The sequence below is a fragment of the Typopeltis vanoorti genome, chromosome 25 (assembly GCF_054136105.1).
Source record: "Typopeltis vanoorti isolate ZY-2024b chromosome 25, IOZ_Tvanoo_1.0, whole genome shotgun sequence".
NCBI lineage: Eukaryota > Metazoa > Arthropoda > Arachnida > Uropygi > Thelyphonidae > Typopeltis > Typopeltis vanoorti.
Genome location: NC_143573.1, coordinates 31235338 through 31258136, shown reverse-complemented (window position 1 = coordinate 31258136; position 22799 = coordinate 31235338). Strand labels below are relative to the sequence as shown.

General features: G+C 35.8%; 1 protein-coding gene across 3 annotated transcripts in view; it reads right to left on the bottom strand.

The window, feature by feature from the left end:
* LOC150092634 (dyslexia-associated protein KIAA0319-like protein) overlaps positions 1 to 22799 on the bottom strand; it is a 511769-nt gene that overhangs the window by 386847 nt on the left and 102123 nt on the right. For 2 of the 3 annotated variants that reach the window (XM_090414369.1, XM_090414370.1), the window contains one exon: positions 12335 to 12625. The exons of the other annotated variant lie outside the window; for it this stretch is intronic. In XM_090414369.1, coding sequence (XP_090270495.1) covers positions 12335 to 12625 — 291 coding nt within the window. The remainder of the gene's footprint in view (positions 1 to 12334; positions 12626 to 22799) is intronic. 3 annotated transcript variants of the gene reach the window in all.

The window sequence follows — 22799 nt, the reverse complement described above, 5'->3', positions numbered from 1 at the left end:
TAACAAATATGACCACATTGCCACCAATCGGTGAGAGTGATCATAGGGTCTTGACTTGGGAGGTGGCTAAAGGTGTAGAATTTTCAATTAAGACAGGGTACATGTGGAATTATCGGGCTGGAAAGTATGACAAGCTTAGGCGTTTGATTGGTTCAGTGCCATGGCATGTACAACTGCAAGGACTAGAAGTTGGTAGTTAAGAAGTGCTTGCATGAAGCAATGGCTGACTGTATACCTAGAGTCCGAATAATAAATCAAGTAGGGGTTAAATGGATGAATAACACCATTAAGCTTGAGCTGCAAAAAAAGAAACAACTATGGAGGGAATTTAAGGAGAAAGGTGACCGGCAGGCACATGAACGGTATAAAGCGCAGGCCAGAAGGGTGACGAGTGTGGTAAGAAAAGCAAAAAAGGATTACGAAAGAACATTGGCCATGCAGGCTAAAGAGAATCCTAAACAGTTTTTTAGATATGTAGCAAGTAAAAGGAAAAATGTACATGGCAGAATGATTTTAAAGAATGCCGGTGGTAGTAAGGTAACTGAATCAGTTGAGATAGCTGAGTTACTGAGTGAGCACTTTGCAAGAATATATCATCCAGGTGGTGACATTGCATAAACGAATAAACCAGTAGATTATACGAGAATTGTAGTGAATGAAGTGGAGGTGAGTAGTCTATTGCATAACCTCAATGTCAATACATCTGTGGGATTGGATAGTATACAAGCTCGTGTAGTACGAGAAGCAGCTAAAGAATTGTCAGTACCCTTGAGTCTCGGGTCTGGGTTAGTCCCAAGCGGGTGGAAGGAGGGGAAAATAGTTCCACTGCATAAAGGTGGTTCCAAGACTGCTGTTGTAAATTACCGACCGATTAGCATATCAGGAATCATTGTCAAGGTCTTAGAGAAATTAGTCAAGAAAAGAATACAGGATTGGATAGATGAAAATGGGATATTGTATGGGGGACAACATGGTTTTGTGAAGGGTATATCATGCCTCAGTAACTTGCTCATGTTTTATAACACAGTGACGGCTGAACTGGATAGGGGAAATGGGTTTACAGTGATACTACTGAACCTAGCCAAGGTCTTTGACAGGATACCACATGGAACCCTAATCAGTAAACTGGAGCAGATGGAGATAGATATAGGGTTGGTAAGATGGATAGGAGGGTGGTTGAAGGAGAGATACCAGAGAGTGGTTTATTCAGGAGTGGAGTCAAAAAGACGTCTTGTGACTAGTGGAGTGCCGCAGGGCTCTGTTCTTGGACCACTGCTTTTCAATTTGTTCATCAATGATATTGGAAAGGATTTGAGAGGAAGTGTTCACTTGTTTGCTGATGATGCAAAGTTGGGTAGAGCAATTGTGAGTGCACAGGATGTCAAAATTTTACAGGATGATTTGGATAGTTTGGAGAACTGGGCTAGGAAAAATGGATGTCAATTTCATGTGGCAAAGTGTAAGGTTATGCTCTTTGGGGTGAAAAGAATAGCAGCAGTATATCGCATTGGTGGAACCGTACTCCAGGAGATTGATGAGGCCAGGGATTTGTGAGTGCTGGTGGATAGAGAGTTGAAGTTTAGGGGGCACATTGCGAAAGTGACTAAAACAGCTCACCAAATCACTTGGCTTATGAAAAATACTTTAACATGCAGAGACAAACAAGTTGTTGTTCCTCTGTATCGAGCCTTGATAAGACCCCACCTGGACTTCTGTGCCCAGTTATGGGCACCAGGGTTTCTTCGTGATGGGGAGGAAGTGGAGAGGGTCCAGAGACAAGTGACCAAGATGATAGCAGGTCTGTGGAATGAACATTATGAGAATAGGTTGAGGATTTGAAATTGGACGATAGGCGAAGGAGGGGTGATATGATTGAGACATTCAAATTACTGAAGGGTTTTTATAAGATTGATCCAGAAGATATTTTTGAAAATATGACTGGTGGTGGGAGGACTAGGGGCCATGCATGGAAGCTGGGCAAGAGCATGGTTGACAAGGGTGTTAGAGCTAGGTTTTTTACTTGGAGAGTGGTGAATGAGTGGAATAAGCTTCCAGAGTCTGTTGTGGGTGCTACGACCGTGAATGAGTTCAAGGCAAGATATGATAGATACTGTGTGAATGTTGAATAGTTGTTCCAGACATGATGTTAGGGCCTCCCTCGATGAGTCTGTCGACTCCTTGGAGTTTCCCAGAACAATAATAATAATAATAATAATAATAATTATTGAAATCATCTAGTGATGTCTTTGAGAATGACAAGACATTCAAGTTACTTTGTTCTAACTTTGTTCCTTCACGAAAAGAGCTTCTTTAAAACACAATTGGCTTGGCACAGCATTCTGCCTTTTATCCTATTGAATGCTACCACATGACCTCTTTGCACATGATTCGAAAATTTGAATGTATAACTGACAATTTTGAGTAGAAATTCGAAAATTTCTACTCAAAATCATCAGTTATACAAATTGTCACAAGCTGAGTCATCTGAATTTGTGGTTGTAATCTTCAGAAATAGTGTTCGTCCTTAAGTTTTGGACACCAATATATATTCTTGCGTGTTAATTGCATGAGTTTTCTTGGCCAGTTTGCATAGCCGAAGAATGAAAAATCTTCCACACCTACATATGAGGCTGGGTAACTCACCTTCCATTGAAAAGCCCTAATAAAGATTCTTAACATCCACATTCAACTGGTGTTGTTCTGGATTTATTTCCAAAGTAACTAAAGATATATGGCCAGCCTACTGTGTCTGTAAATTGAGTTGTTTTTATGGTTTTGAACTTATATGAGATTTGAACTCAACTCCTAGTAATAATCAAACGGTTTCATTAAAACCAACAGCTATGGAGGCAACATATTAAATTATACCTGACAAAAAATGATATCCTTGTTGTAATTCGTCCAAGTATAATCAAACAAAGTTTGCACATGAAGGCCCTTCACAACTAGTATACAGAGGCTGTTGGCTTCTCATCTATTACCTCAGCTTCTCATAATACAAAAGAATTATGGGAAGGGTCACTACCTAGACTAGTTTCGACCTTTAGGGTCTCATTAATGGGAGCTAGATGCAGGAAGATACTGAAGTTAAGTCAATGCAGAAGTCATTTTCCATATACAAGTAGTAAGACTCCCACTGATGAGACTGAACTCAATAAATGTCAAAACTGTTAAGTGATCCTTCCATAATGTTTTTGCAATATTGGATGTTGGGGGAACTATTGTAAAGTGTCAACTTTGTCTGCATCTGTGTAAAGGATTAAAAAATATATATAATTTCTTGCCAAGTATAGTACAGAATACACACACACACAGTAATCTTACATTTATCTGGCCTTTCAATTATCAGAATGGCAAGTTCAAATGACTGAAGGGTCAGATAACTGAAATACTATTACATGCTGCTGTACAGAGAAGTCAGCTGATATACAATGGTGTCAGTTTATTGAAGGTCAGATAAATGGCATATTACTCTACATACATACATACATTTTTTTTTCATAAACTGATTTTAAAACAGAAGATTATAACAATACTGGGTTAATAAAGTGAACTGTTCCTTGCTTCTATCAAATGTAATCTTTCTAATTAGTGACAAATATGAGAACTCCTCAAGACACTGATATAATTGCTGAAATGCTGAACTTGTGAATAACTAAGAAATTATTTTTCTGAAGATTAAAGGTGCTGTAAATTATAAAGTTCAACAAGTCTTTGATACAGAATTTCTCTTCTTATATCAAAGATTTTCTTTCCAAAACACTCTTGAACTGCTCTCAAATCTTCCTGTTTTTAATTGCCTGTGTCAGTTTTCCTTGACAAAAAGAGAGAATAAAACAATATTTTTCTGTTTAAGCATAGAATAAAAAGTACTATGACATGTAGGGATAAGGAGATTGTGGTGCCTCTATATAATGTACTGGTCCAACCACACATGGACTATTGTGCTCTGATTTTCTTGCCTAGTTTTCACTGTGATGTGAAACAAGAGAGGGTCCAAAGACAAATGACCAAAGTTATATCAGGACTCTGTAGTTCTTTCTTTTAAGGTTACACGGTGGTCAGCATTCATAGTGAACAATTTATGGAGACATAACACATGTGTTAGAATAATTATCTTACATAACATTAGGAAAGTAACATTCAATGTTTCGTAACATTCGGCATGCCAGCGCTCCCAGAATTTATGGCCTGCCAAAAATACACACCACTACGACCGATAGCCAAAGAAATCGACAGCCCTAATTATCACTTAGCCAAGAAATTAGCAGCCATTCCCCCTCCTACCTAAAAAATACACAACACTTCATAAACAAGATTTGAAACATCACACTCAACGATGAAGATTTATTAGTAAGTTTTGACATAACTGCGCTTTTCACTAATGTCCCTATCAATGATACTATTATTCTCTTACAGAACATATTTCCACCCAAAATCACAGTCCTCTTTGCCTACATAGTCTGCTCCAGGTATTTCGTGTAGAACAATAATTTTTACCTACAAAAAGAAGGTACGGCCATGGGCTCAACCCCCCCCCCCCCTCCCCCCAATAGCTAACTTTTACAATGAAGATTTTGAGCAACAAGCTCTAGATTCGGCCAGCCTAAAGCCCAAAGTCTGGCTCGGATGTCTTAATGATATTTTCGGCATTTGGCCCCATGGCCGCGAAACATTAAATACTTTCCTAAGCCACCTGAACAAACAACACAAACGTATTCAATTCACCATCAAAATCGAAAACAACTCTCTTCCTTTTCTAGACACGTCTTCCCACAGGCTGTCTCTCCTTCACAGTCTACCACAAACCTACACACATGGGCCAATGCATACATAAAAATTCATACCATCATCCAACACCCTGAAACACAGAGCCCTAACAATCTGCTCTAATGAACAAGCACTAAACGAAGAAATCGAAATCATTAACCAAACATCTGTAAAAAATGGCTACAATAAAAAAAAAAACGGTTCACAAAATCCTCCATAAAAATACTACTAAAAATAAAAAGATTACAAGAATGCTATAGCCATACCCTATATTACAGGCATTTCAGAAAAAATAGACAAAACCAGTGGCGGCCCATACATAAGCGGAGGGAAAGAGTAGATATGATAGAGACCTTCAAGTTAGTTAAGGGATTCTATCAGATTAATTCAGAAGGAATCATAAAAAGAGTGGATGTTAAGATGGGAAGAACGAAAGGCCATCCCTGGAAGATGTATAAAGATGTGGCAAGTTCATTATGATAGATATGTTGCTGGCTAATGGACATCCCACAATGAATCTATTAACTCCATGGAGGTTACCAAAATAATGATAATAATAAATAATTTAGTATATTTCAAGAGCAGTTACAACTATTTTTCGTTTCAAAGGTACTATGCAACATCATGCTTTTGTAACTGTACTTGAAATATATCAGAAGAAATAAGTGAACATGATATCACTTACTCTTGAAAATCTGGAATAAATAGCTAAGCACAGTAACAAACAGATATCATCTTAAAAACAGCTGAACCATATTTAAAGAGGGCCATAAATGTATACTTGTGGGGGGGGGGGGGAATAATCCTTGTGAAAACTGACAAGTTATTACCACTGCTACAGAGTAAGTTAACTAAATGTGGATCAAATGCTTTGGGATAATTAAGTCCTTACTCTGAAAATGGTCGATGGTGACAATTCTTGCCCTGTTAAGCATCACTACCAGAAGTTGCTTGAATAGTTGGTGCTTTAGATGCAAGTTAGAATCCATATTCAGAAGAAGAGGAAAATCAATGTCTACTAAAGGATTTATTATGAACCATATAAAAACACCAGTGTTGAGATAAGTCCAAAGAAGTATTAAGTTTTTTATTTATTTATTTATTTATTTATTTTTAAGTATACCATATTTTTGGAAATGTGGATGCAGATAATACAAAACATTTAAAATTGTGTGAGAAATTAATGGAAGCTGTCCAGCATAATGAAGTAATAGTTGCATAGAAGCATATTTTATTGTTAAAAGATGATGCTTTTCCATGGACCACATCATATGAGTGAAAAATTGATTTAGTCTTTTATTTGATGAGCAAATCAAAGAATTATCTTTCCCAGCCTTGGAACCTTATCTTGGAATATTGTGGAACCTTTGGCAAATTTTTAAAAATGGTTTATGTGTTATTATGCTGCATATAATGGCAATAAGCAAGTGCCGTCAAAAAGATCTTTGTAGAGTAGTCTGCAGCATTCACTTTACATGGCTAAGAAAATAACGTGTCTAAGAAAATCTAAATAAATGACTAAATTTTCAATTAATCAGCTAGGCTACTTATGAACTGACATGTGAGCAAGTTATAAAGAATTTATAAATGATTCGATCAAAAGGAACTTGGCATATTTAAGTAATATAGTGTGATTATAATTAAAGTTAACATTTTGAAACGCTGTAACTGGGTAACTACTCAGCAGAATGATTTAATATTTAGCCTGATGATGTGGGCAGCAATGGAATTTTATTTTGCGCAAAAACCAACATTAGTTCTAAAAGTTGCCACTAGGGCAATACATGGTGCAACAATATATGTAAAAATTACATATGATATGCAGCAAAATGCAAATGCAAATGACAAATGTCCCAAATGACATATGGTTAGCAGACGACATGTTAAAGTACATTGTCTGCTCACAGATCCCACTGATCGGGATGCACGAGAAACATTTCCCCTGTAGTTTCTTGAATGAACTGGACAACAACTGATCATGGAACATTTCCTGGACTGATGAAGCTCACTTCCATCTGGACGGTGCTGTGAATATGCACAACTGCAGAATTTGGGCAGCCGCAAACCCCACAAGTCATGCAACAGATTCTGCTTCATTCCCCGAAGGTCACTGTTTGGTGTGGTTCATAAACGGAATTCATAATCAGACCTTTCTTTTTCAAAGAGCTTGGTCCTGCTAGTCTCGTTATCTGCACTGTTAATGGCCAGCAATATGAATCTCTCTTAGCCACTCAGGTGATTCCAACACTTCAACAGCATCAGTGCCTGGATTCAACAGTTTTTATGCAAGATGGTGTACTCCTCACATGCCCATCCCTGTCAAGCAGTTGCTTTACATGCATTTTACCGAGGACAGAATGGTCAACCTCCATTTTCGTACAACACAGCCAGCATGCTCGATGGATCTGAACCCCTATAACTTTTGGCCATGGGGACATCTCAATGATGTCTATCATGGACAGATTGCCAACTTAGTGGACCTCAACACCAGCATCACATGCCATATCCACAATATTTCAAGTGAAACTCTACGTCCTGTGGTTAAGCATGCAATTTTTCAATTTCAGCATATTGCTGACAACAGAGGACAGCATATCAAACATGTTGTTGTGTAACCACACAATGTGCCATGTGTACCCTATGTTTTGTGACATTTTGAATTACCCACTAGAGTATTGCAGTGCTATGTATTGCCATAGTTGCAGCACTTAGAACTAACAATTGTTTTGCACAAAATAAAATTACATTGCCACACACATCATCATGTTCAATATTAAATCGTTCCATTGAGTAGTTACTAAGTTACAGCCAAGTTCAGTGTATCCTAATAGTACACTGAACTTGGTATACATGGTGATTATAATTAAAGTTCAGTGTACTATTAGCAGCAAAGGAAGCGAGACTGCTAATTCAACAATTGGGAAAAGCCAAAATTATTTCTCTACTGCCAATGTAACTGTCTGTCTGTCTGAATTTACTACTCCATGTATTTTTTTTATTTAAAAAAAATAAATGCACTGGCCACACATTAACCTCAGTGAAGAATTCACTGGATTATTTGACAAAAATAAACTTATCCCTTCAACCTACAGACCTCGTGATTAGCTTTGATATCCAGTATTTATTTACTAGTGTACCTCTGGCTGACATTCTGCAACTGTTATCAGATGAGTTTCCTCCAGACACAGTTGAAATGTTCAACTTGGTCATGCACTCAGGCTATTTCATCTGCAGAAACCAGTTCTACAAAGAGACTGAAGGAACAGCCATGGTAAGTCCCTTGTCACCTGCACTTTCTAATTTCTAATTAGAGCATCTTAAAGAATCAATATTTTCTTCAATACAACCCAACCTTCCTTTTGAGTTTGATATGTAGATGATGTGTTTGTCATCTGGCTGGACACTGAAGAATCTCTACTTAGTTTTTTAACCAAAATCAACAGCCTGCACACAGTGACTTTACTATGGGAAAAAAAAAAATGGTGGACAACTAGTTTTCCTAGACATTCTCCTTTCCTGCACCTCTTCTGAAACACTTACTACTGCTATTCACCATAAACCTACCTTCACAGGTCGCTAAATGCAGCAAGATTCTGCACGTCATTCATCTCAAAAAATAGGCATCTTCAAATCTTTGCTCAACAGAGCACATGTTATCTGCTCTAATTCCCAAGTTCTCCAACAAGAATTGAACTCCAACCAGTGCATCTTACTACAGAACAGTTTCACCTCAAGGAAGTTTAAGTGCATCTTAGACTCTTACAAGTCCATTCCCAAAATCCCTGAACCTGTATGGCAAGTCCCTATCCCATATATTGCAGACATTTCTGAGATGATATCTAAGATCCTGAAAAGATAATTTAGTTCATTCTTTTTTCCTTATCAACAAAATCTCCTCTTGGTTTCAATCCATGAAAGATAAACAGGCCCCCACCCTCTCTCTCACTCGCTCTCTGTTTACCAAGTTCAGTATAAGTGTCTCCACTCGTACTTTGGACAAACAGGATGTTCTGTTGAAAAACAACTACAAGAACACCAATCTTATATTAACAACAATAAACCTGAAAATTCTGACCTTGCTCAGCATAGAGTGGACACAGACCATGATATCCTATGGCCAATATTTGCCTTTTACATCAGTACAGGTTTAGGTTTAGGTAGAGGTTATTTAAAGAGAGTGCTGAAGCACTTCTACACTGCCCAAATCTAAATCAGAATGACTGACTACTGGCATCCATATTGGGAGAGTCATCATAAAGGGCAAGCAATAATGTCCCTCCCCCATTTTAATTATTATTTTTTAAAATTTAATACAATCCTTAGCATTTCATTATGTAATTAAATTTAATTTTATTTAAAATTACTTAATTTTAAATTCAGGCTTTAACTGTAATCTTATTTTATTGTAACCACCCACTAGGCGGCATCTGGCATGTGGCTCAGCTCTGTAAATAGGATTAACATTCCTTGTTGTAGTTTTCCATTGTGATTATGCTGATGCACTGATAATGACCAGTTAGTTTCTGGTTGAAATATTTACAGTAATAAAATTACTATATTCTTGTGAATACGTGTGTATAATAAAAATTTGTTTCTATTAAAAATTTGTTTACTCCATTTACTTTAGTGTTTATGCTGCAACCCATTGGATGGATCTGATTATGAAAAAAAATCATACTAGACAGAAGTTCTACAAGCCTAAAGCCCATGTACAACATGAGCTAATTCTTTATTCAAGTCTGTCTACAAATTCAGTATTATCTAGATTAATCATAGTCCAATTTTGTTATTTTAAGATCTAGAATCAGCAGCAAGTTTTTCTCCAGATGTTCTGCTTGGCAGAACAGAATTCTGGTGGGCTTTGCGAGATAAGACCTTATTTCTTCAGAGAAATGTGTTCAGAGAAATTGGTCTGCCAGCAATACCAATTTCCAAGAACCATTCCCCATAATCATTCCATTTTATTGTGCATGCTTAATTTGATATAGATCAGGACTGTGAATTAGAAATCCATTAGAAGTACACTACTATGTTCAAGCCAGAGCAGAATTTTCTATGTGACAAGAGACTAGCACATGACTAGAGTTCAATAAGTGCAGAAAAAGCTGTGGAGCTCTTCTTTCATGTAGTATCAGTCAAAACCAGTAAACCAATTCCATTCCAAAAAAAAACCTCCAACCACACTACCATCACATGTGCACCACAACAACTGTGTCTTATAGCTGGAACAATGCAATACTACTCCTACCACTAAATCCAAGTGCTTCTCACTCAGCAGACTGAAGTGACATCTCCTAATCTCTCTCAGAATTCTAATATCTGTGGTTTCCAGTCTTTGATCAAGGATTTTATTTCTAACTGAACTAGCAGATCCATAAGTTAAAATTGATTTGAGCACTGTTATATAAAGCTAGTTTAGTGCTTTGACTAATTTCTTTCTTATTCCACATAAATTTATTCAGTTGACTTACTACCATACCACCTTTGCTAATTCTGCTGTCTATTTCCAAATTTTATTTGCTATCTTCACTAAAAATTTAAACATGATTAGACACATTTCAGCTGAATAGCTGAAACGTACTTAAATGGCTTCAAATATTCAACTAGATTAATAAAGAAGGAATTATAAAAAGAGTGGATGTTAAGATGAAAAGAACGAGAGGCCATCCACAGAAATTGTATAAAGATATGGGGAAAAAAGGTATGAGGAGTAGATATATTAAGTGGAGAGTCATTGGTGAGTGTAATGCATTGCCAGAGTGCATTGGGAATGCAGGGAGTTTAAATTACTTCCAAGTTCGTTATGATAGTCATGTTGCTGGTTGAATGGGCCTACCATGATGAGTCTATTGACTCCATGGAAGTTACCAAAATAATAACTAAACTTTCAACTACCCAACCATTGAATGGGCAAGTGTGTTAACAAATTTCTAGTACAGCACCATGTAACTGTATCTTCAATTAACTAACCTTTCAATTATCCAAAATCAACTGTCCTTTAATTATCTGAAAAGTAAATTGATTGCCTGTAGTGGGTGGATAAATGAAGGATTACTGAAACAGTGAAGATACATGCAATCTATCTGTATCATGTAATTAAAGAAAATTATCTTAAATCTGGTCAAATTATAGGATATTAAACTCAGTTCTTTACTCTGTAAATGCTAAAGATCTTGCAATTAAATTAAATAAATGGTATAAAAAACATAAAAATCAACAATACAAAAATATCAAGAAAAATAGCCTAAAATAATACAATCACAAATAGAATGGAAGATGAAAGCTTAACAAAATAGCCATTTGAAATAAATATGGCAGGTAAATGATGCATGCAAAAATGAAGTTACAGGTGGAAGTTTTTTTTTTTTTTTTTTTAAATCCAAGTCATAAAAGATAGCCTATATACAATAATATACTGGGCTTAGTATCATGAGTGAACTAAAAGTCAGAAATCAAATATAAAAGATTTTCGAACCACTTTGGTCATCTAATAGGCATTCCATTCAGTGTGGTTGATCTCCTGCTGAGCAATGAAATTCATGTATGACCTGGGACATACAAAAATCTTGCCTATAGTGGAATTCAAATCCACAGTCAAAAAAAAATTTTGGTTCAAGAGCATATACACTAACTACTCTGACAATGCAGATGATATTGTACTCCTAAACGCATCCAGTGCAAGTCTCCAAAGTTATCTAACTAAACTACACAACGCTGTAACAAATTTGATGAAAGTTAGCAATAAAAAGACCAAAACTATGAAAATAGGCAAGAGCATATAAAATATTTCACCAATTTAGGCATAGCTTTTGGTGAAGATGGCAAATTAAATTTGGAAATGGACAACAGAATAAGCAGAGCTGGTATGCCAGCTGAATAAGTTTATGTCAAAACCGGTAAACCTGAGAGTTAGGTTAAAAATAAAGCACTTGATCAAAGACAAGAGACCATGAATATGAGAGTTCTAAGAAAAATTACAGGAGTAAACAGATGGCATCAATGAAAGAATCATTAAAAATGAAGATATTAGCAAGGAACTTGGCTTGTTAGCATTCAAGAATGAGTGAGCAAGGCTAATCTAAGATGGTATGGCCATTTAAATAGAATGGATGAGGAAAGGCTAGCAAAAAGGATATTTAATGACAAGATGACAGGAAAGAGACGGTGAGAAAGAACAAGGTTTAGGTGGATTGATTCAGGCAGAAATGCCTTACAAGCACAAAATGTTAGATACTATGATGTTGGAGTGCTGATAAGTAATAGACTAATTTGGAAGAAAATTGTTGATAAGAGATCATGTAGTGCTGTCACAGTAGCCTGAACATCCCTTGAGGGTACATATCAGGAAATTGATGATGATGAAGTAACAAATGATCAAATTAGAAACCTAACAAATAAACCAGTCTGGAAGGAAACTTAATGGGAAAAGAGTGTCTAATGCATCTCTTAGGTATATGACAGGAAATAATGAAGGGGAGGACTATATAATACTATATATACATAATACCCAGAAATTTTAATACAGTTCATTATCTATATTTAATCAACTATCACTTCTTCCTACCTGCAGATCTTACTCGCACCATGTAGGACTGCAGAAACTTTGCTCCTGTTCGTGTTACTGGATCACAAAGACTGTCTTTATAACAAGTGATCAGGAAGCAGCTTGTATTAAATAAAAAAACCATATCACAGAGCTCCTTACTGCAACATGCTTTTGTACAATCCAGCAATGTTGAAGCAGCTTTGAATTTCGTAAATTTGCCTGCATGTGTTCTACCGGATGGAGTCACATGATGATATACTACCAATGAACTATACTCTGATTCAGGGCAGGAAACATCAATTGATGTTTCTAAAGAAAGACAATAGTATATAAAGAATGTGTGATGGACATCATTAAAATAAAAATAATGATTTTGGCAAGAAATAGCTGAATGAAGTTATTATAATGTAGTAAATAGCAATATGCATAAAAGTCATACTCTGAATAGATGTGCAATTAAAATATAGTTTTTAAAGTTACATATTAAATTAAATCAGTGTAATTAAAAAAAAACAGATAAATGCACATGATTTATGGCAAGATATTTCATTAAATATACTTCAACTATAATATTAAGTCTAAGATGTTTCACCTTAGAACACTTCAAAAAAAGTTTATAATACAAATCCAGATGAATCTGCTTTTAACCATTTAGCCACCACAGTCACAAAAAAAAAAGTATGTGATATTGGAAACATGATAAGATATAAAAACAGATAAATATGATGCCATCACTTTGCTTATTTTATTAAGTCTATCATTCATTAGTACTACAGAACCAAATAAGGAACTTTTTTAAACCATTTCAGTCCTCCACTTAATAAAGAAATAGTCTAACACTAGACAACAGAATTCATTTTATCAACAAAAAGTATTCACAATGGGTGGCTTAAAGGTCAAAGGTAGATAACTAGATTTCTTAATTCCTATGATTGTAAAAATCATACATAATGCTAGTTATCGAGCTTTGACCCTTAAGCCACCCTATGTGAATAGCTTCTGTTGATAAAATGAATTGTGTTGTCTGGTGTTAGGCCATTGCTTTGCTAAGTGGAGGTCTGAAATGATTTAAAAGAAAGCTCCATATTTGGTTCTGCAGTACTAATGGTTGACAGGATTAATAAAATAAGTGAAGTGATGGCATCATATTTATCTAACATCATAATTAAAAAAAGTTTTTTAAAGTTAGATACTATAATTAAATCAGTGCTAAATAAAAATAATAAAATTAATGCTACCATAACATTTCAAACTTTCATGTCGCTTACCTGGAAACTTCAGTATGACCAAATATGTATAGACTGTACCATTAAAATCCAAAATCATAAGCCCCCACAGATAAAGAATCTTTATCCATAAAATCCACACAAACTTCATAACTTTTAATTAAACTAAACTTTGAATTAAAGAAATACTGTATATCATGCCATATTTCTTTAATTTACAATTGTAAGAGAATAGTGTCAATTTATGCTAATGGTCCATCACTGGCCTGCAGTGTAACTCCATGTTGTTTGAAAGGCTATGTGAAGACTTCCACATAGCCTTTTAAGGAAGATGAAGAAGAATCGAGACTTCTGACCTAATATCCAAACCCTCACCTTCTTGTGGTGCACTTTAAATTGAATGCTGCCCAGTTAAACAGCCCCTCCCCCAATGTTCTTGTGAGGAGACCAGGATGAAGTTAAAGGTCTGCTACTGTTGCCTGTGTGAGATCACTTCCTGCTTACTGGAAGATTGAAGGTGCTTGAAAAAAAAATTCATGTTTGGTCTCTAGAGAGGGGTTTCCAAACTATTTAAAAAAATCAAAAAAATAAATATACAAAAAAAATTAATTAAAAAAAAATAGAAAATCCTTAGTTCACTCATGGTGCTAATCTATTATACATTTATGATCTCTTGTGGGTGGGAGTCACATAAAAAAATTAAAAAATAACTACAAGATGTTATATTCAGGCAATAATGATTAAAAGAGGAAGGAATGACTATATTATTATCTGAGACCTTCAGAGAGTCAAGGGCTCATCGAGGGAGACTATAAATCACCCAAACCAGCTGTCATACCTTTCCTTAAATTCAGTCACACTAGATGCACTCACTACCCATAAAGGCAAACGGTTCCCCTCATCACTGCTCTGCAAGAGAAAAACCTAGCTCTTTCCCCTTTCTTGACTGCAAACAAACTTAACTTCCATGGATGTCCCTGTATTACGAAAAGATAATGAAAAATTTCATCAGACAATATCCTATAACCCATTCAAAAGTTTATAGATCTCTATCATATCACCCCTCTTTCTCCTGTTAATCAGAGTCTGTAATCCACATACTCATAATCTGTCCTTATAATCTAATTTCCATAATCCAGATATAATCTTTGTAACTCTTCTTTGAACCCTTTCCACAACTTCTTTATCGTTTGGGAATATCCGGGAGATCAAATCTAGACACAATAATGCAGGTATGTCTTATAAAGAGAAAAAAAAAAAAAGGACTTCCTTATACTCAGATGTCAAGATTCACTTCAACATTGCAATTATCCTCCGAGTTGTATTTGCAACTTTTGCTATGTGACCTTTGAACTTCAAATTCCTATCCACCAATATGCCAAGATCCCTTGCCTCCTCAATTTCTTGTAGCATAATTCACTAATATAACACAGCTGGAAATCTCATCACATCAAAGTGCACATAACTTTACACTTACTAACATTAAATTTGCATCCCTGATTGTCCTGCCTATCTTCACTTCATTGGCAAACAAGTGCATATCTGATGTTAGACCCTGCCTGATGTCATCAATGCATAGATTGAACAATAATGGCCCAATGACTGAATCCTGAGGTACACCACTGGTCACTTTAAATCTGGCAGATTCACACTCATCCACTCTGTCAACCAAGTAAAGAGGTTATTGGAATATAACCTCTTTACTTGGATGAGTAAAGAGGTTATATTCCAATCATCCAAGTAAAGAGGTTATATTCCAATCCCATATTCTCCAGTTTATGAAAAAGCCTTTCATGTGGTCCTATCAAATGCCTTAGAAAAATCCAAAATTATCATAGTGTATCCAATCCCTTTATCCAACTCGACTGTAACATGGTTATAAAATATGAGCAATTTGCTAAAACATGACCTTTCTTTAGTAAACCCATGCTACTCCTTGCAGAGTATAGCTGCAAGGAGTAGCATGGGTTTACTAACATGGGTAACATGGGTTTTTTGAGATATAACATGGGAGTAGCCCATGTCTGTATGCGAGTTCTTAACAACTGCTCTAAAATCTTCACTACCACACCAGAGATACTAATCAGTCAGACACATCAGTTTTTGCACCACTCTTGTACAATGGAACTATCACACATTCCTGTGGTATCATTCCTGAGCTGCGACTCAACTTAAGCTGATATTCCATCTGTCCCTATTGATAAATTCTTATCCAGGTTATGCAACAGCTCTTCAACCTCAATTTCATGAACCTCTAACTCTTCATCCAATGTAGTAGCACTGTGCACCATGTTACATACATACATACATAGAGAGAGAGAGTGTGTGCGCATTAGCAAAGTGAGCATTCATTAACTGAACAATCTCATTAGCTTCCAACACTAGAGTACCATCTGCATTCAATAAACTTATTCTTTCACATTCATTCTTTCTTTTGCTTACAGCATAATAATAAAATTCTTTTGAAATGCCTTTAGCTTGCATGGCCAATTTCTTTTCATAGTGAGATTTAGTTTTCCGCACAATACTTGTTACTTTTCTGCCCTGAGCTTTATATATTTCATAACTACTCTCACTCTTATTCTAATGATATTCTTTCCACGTCATCTTCTTGCAGATCTCTTGCTTAATAAGGTTGCACATCCATTTCACTCCCAACTTATTTATTCTTCAACACTAGGGATACATTTAGATACCGCCTCATTTAAGCACTTTTTCAAAGATCCTCATGCATTGCTGACATTATGAAACAGTAACTGATACTATGGGACCAAAGATAGTGTTTGGCACTAAAATATTTTTGAATGACAAGCAATTTTCATGTAGAGTGATGTGGGCACACACACACACTGAAATGAAGAATTAGACAATGGTCCTATTATGCCTATGGTCCCACAGAAGGTTCCATCAATAAAGAAGTTGAATTTATTAAAAAGTTATTAGAGAAGGTAGATGAAAAAAAAAAAGATAGATCTAAAACAGCAGAGTAAGAAATGAATACCAGATATACAGAAATGTTTTTGAAAAATTAAAAGACCAAAGCTAATAATAATGGTAAAATATCTGCTAGATTTCTGCTCAGGACATCAGCTAGTTATTATTAACAGAGTGTTCCATTATAAAGATGTAAACAAATTCATATGGAGGAAGGACAAAATAAATAAGAAATCACTGACAACATTATTACTGATTGTGATATATTCGTGCTGGTTCAGGACACAAAGTTATATACATGGGATGTGAAATTGGAAATGATCACCATTTAGTTTTTAACAGGATTTTTTTTTTTTTTTAATATATATCATGGAAAAAAATATGCAAGAAAATTTTAAACAGGAGCAGCTTTCAGAGGAGAACTGTGTGTATATATATACAAATATACAAATAATATTGGAGAAAAAATGAAAGAGTTTGAAAACAATCAACTTAAAGACTTGGTGGAAGACCGAAGAAACGTAGTGAAACTTGTAGACAGTTTCACTACATTTCAGTATGTAGTGAAACTGTCTACAAGGACAAAAAAAAATCCAAACTCTGTAGTGCACTCAGAATGTGCACTACAGAGTTTGGATCTTTGCATGACTACAGCATTCATGCAAAGGAAGAAAGCATATGAAAAGTGCCTAGAATATTAGTATGTGCTCTGAGAGAATACAGAGAAAATGAAAGAAGGCAAAGCAGTGGTGCAAAAGTAACAAGTTCATGAGAAGACTCTGGTAAGACAAGAATATTTATGGAAGGTGCTAAACTGCTGGAGGCTATTAAAAAGATTACAAATGAAGGAATAAGTACTGTTAAAGGAATCAGATGATAAAGATATTTTAAATGTCTAGAGTAATAACTTTGAAAGACTGCTAAATGAAACAAGAAGTCACAGAATGATGGTGAAAAATATTCACAATGAATATTTATCATGAGACAAAAAGCCATCAAAAACCTCATATGTGGAAAGGCACTTAAAAGATATGACCAGAAATGCTCAAATGTGGAGGTATAACTTTTACAAGAGGTGCATTGCATAATTCAAAAGGCCATATTCCTGGACTAGAAGCTCTCACAGTACCCATCAAAAAAAAGGGAATAAAACTGCATGTCAGAATTACAAAGGAATTTGTTAAATATCCCAGGCAAGATTTATGTGAAGCTAAGAAAAATTATGAAAGAGAAACAAACAGATCAAACACATTCACAGGATCGTATTTTAATTTGAAGACAAACAGTTGATAACTCATGGGAGTTATCAACTATTTATTGATAAGTCAAGGATTTGTATTCAAGTTTTGTAGATCTAGAAATAGCACATCTGTATTTTTTAAGAAAATTACAACATAGACTACTATATTAACTAAAATAAATTTAATATTAACAATATTTCAGCAAAGTCAAATTGCCATCATCATCAGGGAATAAAAAACATAAGATTATGTGCATGTAGGAACTACAGTAAGTAATAAAGATGAAGTATGTCAACTGAGAGTGGGCCATCCTAAATAAATCTGACTAAATTGAGCACCCTTGGCTGTTGGGCTAAAGGACAGAGGATGACAGATTCTCAAATTTGGGGCAGTTTAATGCAACCAAATTTGTTGAGGTCAGGATAGTTTCGTAATACAGAAGCCGATTCAAAGAAGTCTTTCATATTTACATTTGCTGCAATGGCGGCTTTTATCCAGCATATTCTATGGCAGATGTCTAAGCATGGTCAGCAAGTCCTAAGTGGCTGTAGTGATGGAAACTGATATAATCCTTATGTTCAACAAATCTGATGTTGGCTGTCTTGCCTATTTGGCCATAGCAGGATAGTTTACAACTACAAGGGAGCTGGTAAACACCTGGTAAGTCTAAAGACTGTGAATGGCCTTTGGTGGAGCAGATAAGGATGTCAATTTTTTATACACTGCAGGTGTTTGAAAGGCTCTATTTTATTTTTTTTTAAAGATTTTTGTTAGTTTTTCAGATGTGCCTTGGATACACAATAGTGATAGCTTTAGTGTAGTCTCTGTTCTGGAGAGGGGGAAGAGGTGTGTGGGTTTGAGGTTTTAATATTTTTTGAGATATAACAGGAATTGTAGCCATTAGCTAAGAAGGTTTTGTGAAGATGAGCAGAGTTCAGCAGTTCACAAGAGGGGGGGGGGGGACATTGCTACCTGAATTAATTTAGCCCCTGTTATATAAAGTTTTAATAATTTCATATTGTTTGTGGGGGAGAGGGGGACTTTTTGTAAATGTATCTACCAGTGTCCTTTCTTTTAGTGTTGCACGGTGATCAGCATTCATTTTAGAAATTATGGACTTTACAACCATGTTATAAATAACTATTTTAATTTCCCAACATTTCAATCTTCATATTAAGATCATCATCTGGAGTATATACAAATATACAAGGACAAGCTGAATTACATTACACACAGTAAGCTAAAGAAACAATGATTTGATCACCGGTTATTCTACTGGCATGACCTCTAGTGAAAAAAAAAAAGAAAAAAAAATTTTATTAATTAATTATTTAGAAACTACATCAAAGCTAAATTCTATTTAAGATAATATGAGAAAAACATTCTTTCTTATAGATAGTCTTCTTTCAGTAAAAATGATGTCTTATTTTTAACATTAATTTGTTATTTTAGATTTAGGATTCTGGATTACCTACAGTTCTGTTTAAAGTTAACTCTTAGAGAGAAGGTTCCATGGGTAGAATATGTGCTTTCCATATGCTTGGGATTTTTAGACCATCATTATTGTTCAGATTGGGGTGGTTGATAAGAATCTCACAGGCTTCCTTAAATTTGCGTTCATACCATGTTTTGGTGTGATGTAAATATTGATACCATGTTCTGGTGCTTTTCAATTCTACGTAAAGTGTTCAGGGCATGATCAGAAAGGCCAGCTTCACCATAGTTATTTATTTTATATATATATTATTATAATTTATATAATATAAATTATATATTTAATGTGTCGTTTATGTTCCTTTTGTCTGAGAGGAATTGTTTCCCCTAAAACGTATCTACCAGTATATGTGGGTTTTCTGTAAACAGAAAATGCCAGGGACTCATCAGGCTGGCATATAATTAAAGTGTCTAAGAAGGGGAGACTGCTATCATTTTCTTTTGCTAATGTGAACTGGATCCACATGGCCAAAAAGTGGGTCTATATGGGGCAAAGTTTAGAGCTTTCTCTTCAAATGTTTCCATGAAGAAATTAGCCAAGGGAAGAAAGCAAAGAGCTCATGGCTGTCCTCTCTTTCTGTAGCATTTTCTTGCCAAATGAAATAGCTAGAGTTCACAGTGAACTTAAACAGGGATGAAATATTGTGAAGAAATTTAGTCTGAATAAGTTCTAAAGTGTCTAAGTAGGACATTGGTGAACAGAGAGGAGATATCAAAACTGACCATTATTATTATCATCAACAGACCTCCATGGAATCAAGAGACTCATCATGGGAGGTACCATTCTTGCATGCACAGCTCATCATACCTTGACCTAAATATATCCACCACACTCTCAGGCAATGCATTCCAATCGCTCACCACTCTCCATGCAAAAAAAATCCACTCCTCACCCCCGCCCCCCTTGCTCACACACACCTTATACAGATTCCAGGGATGGCCTCTCATTCTCCCCGTCTCCAGATGATCTATGAAAAATCTCTTCCACATTAATCTGATAATTACCACTTACCAACGTCAATATCGATCATGTCTCTCCCCATACTTCTATCCATTAGGCTCTGTAATTTGCATTCTCTCAATCTGTCCTCATATTCCACATTCCAGAGACCAAAAATACCTAGTCAATTCATCTCTAAACCCTCTCCAACTCACCATCCTTTTGAAAACTAGGTGACCAAATCTGTGCACAGTAATTCATATGCAGCCTGATAAAGCCTTGTACAATGGAATCATAACATTTTTACTTCTACATGTCAGTGTTCTCCTCATCATTCCCATAATCTGCAGTGTTGTCCTCTTAATTTTAACAAAATGTCCACGAAATTCAAGTCCCTGTCCACCAGATTTTTCATCTCCTCCACCTCCTCTAAAATATCTCCACCAATCAATCCTATACTCTGCATCCCATCTTTGTTTCCCAAATTTTAAAACCATATACTTTTCTACATTAAACTGACATCCCACACACTTACCTATTCAGACAGTCTATTTAGGTTCTCTTGCAAAGCTACAAATCTGCTCTACTTCTCATAACTCTCCCCAACTTTGCATCGTCTGCAAACAACTGTATATCACCACCTAAACCCTTTCCAATGTCATTTATATACAAATTAACAACAATGGTCCAAAACAAACTCATAAGGCGCAGCACTAGTGACATTCTTCTTCTGGGATATCACTCCCTTCTCACCACCCATACTCAACCTGCTGATACCTATCTGAGAGCCAATCTCCAATCCAACATACTAATCTTCTATCCAACCTCATCTGTTCGAATTTAACTACTACTTTGCCATGCGGCAATCTATCAAACGCCTTTGCAAAATCTAAATATACTACTGTATATGCATCTCCCCTGTCCAATGTATTTGTCACCTTGTTATAATAAGCAAGCAGATTGCTTAAACACAATTTTCCTTTAGCAAACCCATGCTGTCCATTAAAGAGAACTCTGCTGCTGTCAACTCAGTTCTGAATCCTTGTCCTCACTAGCGTCTCCAACACTTTGCCACAACTCCAGACAAGCTGATTGGCCTAGAATTCAAAGTCTTATGAAGCAAAACAATTTGGCCATCTTTCCACTCCTTTGAAAAACATCCTAACCATGCAGCCAAATGGAGAAAACATCAACAAAATGTCACACTGACAATAATGACAGTAAGTTGGAGTGCGAGTTTTTTTATACTGGCTTTAAAGTGGACTGAGCTTTTTGTGTGTTGAGATGCTGCCAGTATATTGGGAAAGCACTTTCACTAAATATTTGGTTAATTTGTATGTGGATGAATCAATGGCATCTACAAATGGGCATAATGGCACATTCTGTTTAAGAATTTTAGGTAATCCATCTATACATGGAAAGGGTCTAGAATCATACGGGTTCGGTTTATTATTAACTTCAACAAGCCAGGAGGTGACCTTTTTTTAAGGGATCTATGAAGTCATCTGATCTGTGTATTTGTAGGGTCATAGTCTAAAGGTAGGTTGAGCAATGTTTGAATAAAGAAGCAAGTTTAAGTGTGTAATCATAGTAGTTGAATATTACTGTAGCATTTCCCTTATCATATTTAGTAATTACTATCTTATTATTCATTATTTCCAATAGTGCTTCATGTTCTTTAGAGGCAAGGTTACATCCAATCTGATATTGTTAGCAATCCCATGTTCAATCTGAATCATAATTTTTTCTCTAGAAAGTTTTATAGGTACAGGAGCAAAGTTGTGGCAAGAAACAGTGCACTAATCTGCAAACAACTGTATATCACCACCTAAACCCTTTCCAATGTCATTTATATACAAATTAACAACAATGGTCCAAAACAAACTCATAAGGCGCAGCACTAGTGACATTCTTCTTCTGGGATATCACTCCCTTCTCACCACCCATACTCAACCTGCTGATACCTATCTGAGAGCCAATCTCCAATTCAACATACTAATCTTCTATCCAACCTCATCTGTTCGAATTTAACTACTACTTTGCCATGCGGCAATCTATCAAACGCCTTTGCAAAATCTAAATATACTACTGTATATGCATGCCTCCCTCGATGAGTCTAAGGACTCCTGGAGTAGCCTATGGTAATAATAATAATAATAATTGCTTCTAGTGAAGGGAGATAAGTTTATTGCAGTGTTTACTTGACGATGTTGTTGAAGCTTGACAGCAGAGTTTTTAGAAGTTTGGCAAATTTGTTCATGTGCTGAGTTTTTACTTTTAGAAATTCTTTGGCAGTTGATGCATTAGAGGTGTCTGAAAGGATCATCCAAAGGTAAGCATTCAGCGTTATGACAAGCTCCTCTTCTAGTACACAAATAGCTTAGTTAGTGTAAGCAAGTAGAAAGTCAGTAGTACCAATCTGTTCACATAACAGAGTGAAGTTAGTGCGTCTGTATATGCGGAGAGCTTTTGGTGAATTAAACTGGTGTTTCAATTTAATACAATTTGAGATGATGTAAATATCCTAGAAAGCTTTAAATTCAGCTTACTGTACTGACAGGCCTTGCATGCTGTGGAATCTCTGTGGACTATTACTATTATTACGGGCAACTCCAGGGAGTCATTAGACTCATCGAGGGAGGCCCAAA